The 5,946-nt window shown below is 36.5% G+C and overlaps 1 protein-coding gene across 2 annotated transcripts; it reads right to left on the minus strand.

Moving 5' to 3' along the window:
* Positions 1-337: 337 nt before the first annotated feature.
* On the minus strand, positions 338-5,219 carry LOC105043577 (probable ribonuclease P/MRP protein subunit POP5). 2 transcript variants are annotated; one of them, XM_010921148.4, is made up of 5 exons: positions 5,028-5,219; positions 4,204-4,403; positions 3,897-4,034; positions 825-1,012; positions 338-605 (listed from the first exon to the last, which is right to left on the minus strand). In XM_010921148.4, the coding sequence occupies exons 2-4, from the start codon at positions 4,379-4,381 to the stop codon at positions 864-866; spliced, it is 465 nt and encodes a 154-aa protein (XP_010919450.2). In that variant the 5' UTR covers positions 4,382-4,403; positions 5,028-5,219; the 3' UTR covers positions 338-605; positions 825-863. The 2 variants fall into 2 exon arrangements, with proteins under 2 accessions (XP_010919450.2, XP_010919449.2); XM_010921147.4 differs by having other exon boundaries at positions 513-652.
* Between the last annotated feature and the right edge of the window lie 727 nt (positions 5,220-5,946).

Consider the following 5,946-nt stretch of genomic DNA (forward strand, 5'->3'; position numbering starts at 1 on the left):
TAGATTCAGTATTGGCCTGAACTAATTCAAGACAGCAAGTTCTGGACAATGGCACAATCATATTTAAAATGAACCAGTAAAATAAGTCATCCTCTCAAGCACCAAAACATTTGTTGGCTGGGCTAAACTGCCTGGTTCAACAAACTCAAACCACGCCATGGTACTCCTACGGCACCACACACTTAAAATTGCTTATCAAAACAATATCCTTCCCCATGAAGATCCTAATTATTTTGCTTTTCTATTTAATTCACCATATCCATGATGAACCTTACATGTAGAAATAATCATGCCCTCCCTACGCAATCTTTCACGCATACAAAGAGGAACTAGACTTCGTAGAACTTATAAGATACTTGAGATATATCACGGGACTTAATCAGTTCAATGAAATATATACCAACCAAAAGTGCAAATAATTTTTTTTTTTTTTTTTTTTTGAAAAGGGTAATTGGAAGAATCTTGTAAACACCGTCACGGCGCTTTTGCCGCTGAAACTGATGCTAGAACTCCAACAGGCAAGGCGTATGGGTATGGCCCTTCTTTTCTTCTTTCCTTGTTTTGGCAACATATCCTTCTGTTTCCTTTTCTCTTTCTTCTTTCCCCTGCAGATACATTGCCAATAAAGCTTTGCAAACGCAGAAAACTGGTACTGAAAAATACCAAAAAATAAAGGTGAGAAATTGATCAACAGACTGAAGCCCAAGTTCTTTTTAACATGATATATTTTGCTCAGTGAAAAGGGGGGAAAAGAAAGCCTCAGAAACTGAATGGTACAAAACAAGAAAGAGGCCAATAACATTTGCAATTTTAAATATACGTACTTCCACCTAGAATTGCTGCAGATGGGCAACCTCCTGCCCTTAGTTTTCTAAAGTTTTGATTTTGTCAAAGCGACCTTTTACATAACGAGTAATCTCTGGTGTGACACGATCTCCAGCAGCTAGCTTGTATTGTTCAAACTTTGCTTCATCACACTTTAAGGCAGCCCTCTTACAGGCTTTGATGGTTCCTATTAAGAGAAACAAAAAGGTACAAACGTTAGCAATAACAATGCTGCATCAAAAATTTACACAAGCAACCCATCTTCAACCATAAATCAACTCAAGAAGGTTGGGGTAGTTCTAATAGGTGAAAAAGTTAAGTGCGCAATAAGAGATCTAACATACAGAACCGTGAAATAGTCAAAGATGAAGTATTCACTCAACTCCTCACTAGTGATTAAGACACAATCAGCTACTCCAGGAAAACCAAAATCAGTCCGTGAATTTTATCAGCTACTTTCACAATGCTTATAGTTGAAACTCACAATAACTGTATGGATCTAGAATGCAGAACATGATCCGACCTATCAATGTCAATCAAAAGCAATTAAATATTACTGGAACGTCATAGGTTTAAAATATACGTGCTGAAGTAAAGGTGCACTTGCAGATTCATGTAGATGAAACCAACTCACATACTCTACAAAAGAGTAACACAAGCACCTGATCAAAAACTTGAAATAAAGAAAAATAACTTACACACAAACACTTGCTCTCAGTGATGACACTTTTCTAAAATACTGTTTAGACTCATAAGGAGGGAGATTGGAGCAAGATGCTCAGTTGGCTTCTTTCCACAAAAAAAAAAAAAGGGAGAGAGAGAGAGAGAGAGAGAGAGAGAGAGAGAGGAGAAAATATTATAATTATCAAAATGCCCATATGGGAACCACCAATTATTTTAGAAAAATATCTGAAAATTTCCTAGGTCAAATACTTGGGAAACACCTTTGCAGTTTGCCTGGGACCTCCTCCAGATAGAGGAGTGTTGTTTGAAACTCTGCATTCTTTCACTTGAATGTGAAATCAATTCGATCATGCAACATCATGCTTTCAATCTCATCGATTTAATTTAGACATCGGGGGCATATAATTTAAAATTATTCACTCAAACCAAATATACCATCAAGATAGTTAAAGCTGATAACAAGATGAATCAAACTAAAATAACAAGATGAACCAAATATACCACCTCCTGGTGGCATATGTTTTACCTTCTCTCTCAGGAAAATGGATATGGGACCCACTATTTATTTTACTATCTTTCTCATACACGTTTCATATCAAACATAGTAATCTGACATGGGATTTATTTTTCCATACTAGATTACTCCCAACCAAATAGGCCCTTAATGAATTGGATGGGCTTTCCCTCCGTTTCTCTCAAAAAGCTATAATCATAATATAACATCATAATGCAAAAAAATAGACCAATTTTCCATAACAATACACTTGATGGCAAAGTTTGCAATCTTGGTACCAATAATCTTACCAATCTGGTCTCGAGTTAGTACGATGCTGCACCATATCGACACTTGGTATGCAGAAGCATATCAGTACAATGCTATTCAATGTTTACAAACTGTCATTTCGATTGTTTTATGTTTATTTTAACATTTAGGGATCCTGAAAACATGATTTTAATGTTGTTTTAATGTTATTTTATTTCATATTTACCCTGTAGACCATATGATTGCTTGATGGATGCAATTATAATAAATAAATTAGACATTGCATAGTTCTTAGCTTAAAAATATAAATATCTAATAGATTTGAGTTACAAAATACATACCAACATCTAATCTGTCATGGAGTCTATATGCAACTTGTAGACAAGACCAAAATATAGCATGTCATGAAATCATGCTAAAATACAAAATTTTGGTACGATTTCCCTTTATTTTACCATTTTTTGGCCAATTTAGGCAAAGAAAAAAAGAGAGGGAAAGGATGAAGGAGATTACACTTGATCTTGGCTTGGATTGACACTCAAAACCACCAAACAAAAAAATATATATATATTTGCCCCCAATTTTCCTAACCTTCCCACCTTTCTCTTCATGTTTAGCAGAAAGGAGATGAGCCAGGCATCGAGATGCATTCTCCTTCCCTTTTACTCATGGGAGGGCAGGGACCCAACTCAAACTGAGTCATACCAAGCAAAACCGAGTTGGTCCACTCAGTTCAGACATTTTTGAACTGAGTCCCAAACTAAACCAACAAATCAACCTAATTTCTCATTGGTTTGGTTCAGTATGCCACAGACCAAGCAATTCGGATTGGTTTCGCAAACCTTGACTGGGGATGGTTACCATGTATTAGTTGAATTATATTCTTTATTTAGTAGTAAATGAGTTGGCCCTAATTCAAGATTATCGAGTCATGCCAATGGTGCAGCACGATCTTTGTTAGTGGACTACTGTGATTGAACCACATAAATTTCTTTTCTACATAGCATGGTAAGCACTAATTTCATGTTAGACAAATATAGCTAAAATGGTATTCAAGCACATACATGAGATAAGGCTCCAGAAGCAAGATTCGAACATCCACCACATATTTCCAAACTACTAAATTTGCATCAAGATAATAAGATAATGCACTTGATCAGTCAAGCTACAACATAAAGTCGCTCGCTAAGCAAGGATTCACATCTCGATGCATCTTGCCAGTATCGTACCATTGCAATGAGGTTTGCTAATGAATCAGGGCATCCCAACCATCTTGGTAGGTACGTCTGGACACTTGGGATGGCCTGGTTATTTTTCCATTTCCACTATAATTGTTATTGGTTGTTCCAGTCGATCTTGTTCCACCCTGATCCATGATGGTAGTGTACCAATCCTTGACCAAACCAAGACAAGTACTGGTAGCATGAATTTAAACATTGTTTCCAAATTTATAAGAAATATATGTTGCATACAGCTCAGATACAAGTGATTCTTTCTAAGTAAGGAGACAAATTCATATTAGCATATGGATTTCCATTAAATATTATGTTAGGAAAATATGCAGCTTAAGTTCAGTCTACAATCCACGATGCAAATTTAAAGTTCCAAATTTCCCTCGACTTACCACTCAAGTTCAGTAAGTTGAATGTTACTGGGCACTTTCCAATGCTCCTAACCATTGTAATAGCAGACCACACCTTTTTGTGATCCTCGCGAGACGTTCTGATGATGCATATCTTGGTTGTAGAGTTCACATATTTAACTATACAATCAGAAATGATCACAACAGAAGTTTCAGAAACACGTGACCTTGGAAAAACATAAAATGGTGCCATATAAAAATAACAGCACTTAAAAAAACAAAGAAACTCAGGATTCTGCACCAATATAGTACTTTTAATTACTAAAGTGGATACTGCAAAGAAGGTTACCTTGAAATGATCCAAGTGCTAAGGCCAGACCACACTCCCCAAAGTTTAATTGGATGCTATCTTTGATAGCTTTAGACACATTGAAATCACTAATAATTATTGGATCATTGTCAGCCAAGTCTCTGTTTGAATCTATAAAGACTTCCAGTACCATATATCTATTTTTAAATTGCACCATGCTGCTTCAATTCATATACAACCTGCACTTGCCAATCAAAAAGGTCAGAAGAAACATCTAAATGATTTCACAACCTACTGCCAATTATTTGTCTACCTCAACAGTTGACAGACTGCAACAAAAGCACGAAAGAAAAAGTCATGGAAAAAGCCATAAAGTCAATCAACAAGCATCATGAATATAAAATTGACAAATAAGTATACGATAAATAAATTTCATACTAAATTGATCAGCTGAATCAAATTTATGGATATCATTATAAACATCGTTTATGAAAATCGGAGTCAGTCGAACATGCAATGTTGTTGCGGTTAAGGCAACAATTTTTTTTCCTTTTCGTTTTCATGAAGACAAGTAGAAGCAGATTGTTCTAACAAAACATTTGACAATTTATTGGAGAAAAAAATCATGCCCTCAATGGGAAAAAAAGCATGCCTTAACCGAATACAGAAAAGATAACCTTCGGTTGGCGTTGAGGACCAAGGGAGGAGGATTTGGTTCAAAGAGGGATTATATTTTTCGCCGTATTGAGTTTAGTAGGAGACTGGAGCTTAACGGGTGGGATTAGAAGTCTTGGGGGCTCCATTGGCGAGATTTAGGGCTGAGAGAGAGAACGGTGGACTTGGGGACGGGAGGAAGTACATACCCGATGAATCTTGGACGCTTTTCGTCGCCGGAGATGGAATCGGCCAAAGCTCACCGATGCCTTGCCGAAATCTTAGCCGCAGAATCGTCCGCGGACAACCATCGGGTGGGGCTAAATTTACAAGATCGAGGAAGCTGAGGGCGCCCAGGGAACAACAGCTGGACCTACTGTTTTTCTGGGAACAACGGCTGAACCTACTGGTGCGAGGCTCCCCCTTCTATAAGCGCCCTCGGGCCGGCCCGGTCCGGCCCTTATCAACCCGAACCCCAATCCGGAGCATGCGGGAAAGGCAAATAAAATTACATATTTTTACTCTATTTAATTCACATTTTCTATAAAAAATTTATAAATTTTTTTCTAAATTTAATTATATTTATCAATAAACCTTTCGAAGTTGATGATTTTTTTTTTTTTGGTACGGTAGTAGTGTGGGTGGTTTATTAGGATCAAAATCATAAAACATCAACTCCGAAGTCCTCTCCTTTTTCTGATTTAATAGTTACTGTTCTGTTGAGCATTGAGGACTTATTAGATAGTAATTACTCTAGCACTATTTTAAATAAATTTAATTTTTAAATAGTTAAAAAATATGTTTTATTATTTTTAATTTATAAATAAGAAATTAAATCTCAAAAGTGTACGTACATTCACATGCAATACAAAGAAGTATCTTACGATAATTAGGAGTAACCAAGTAAGAGCAACTTGAGATGGCATTGGTGTTGGCATAGAAGAGCACTTTAAGCAAGCCAGATAAGTGAAGTTTGGCCTTTACATCACTCTCCGTGGTTCAAGGGGCCATTGGCCATCATGGTGCAAGTAACTATTTTTAGGTTTTATTTGGGATTGCTGTTGACAGTAGAGCTTTTGAAGTTTTTAGAAGTAGTACTTTTGAGAAGTAGAATTTTTGAAAGTAGTG

The sequence above is a fragment of the Elaeis guineensis genome, chromosome 4 (assembly GCF_000442705.2).
Source record: "Elaeis guineensis isolate ETL-2024a chromosome 4, EG11, whole genome shotgun sequence".
Classification (NCBI taxonomy): Eukaryota; Viridiplantae; Streptophyta; class Magnoliopsida; order Arecales; family Arecaceae; genus Elaeis; species Elaeis guineensis.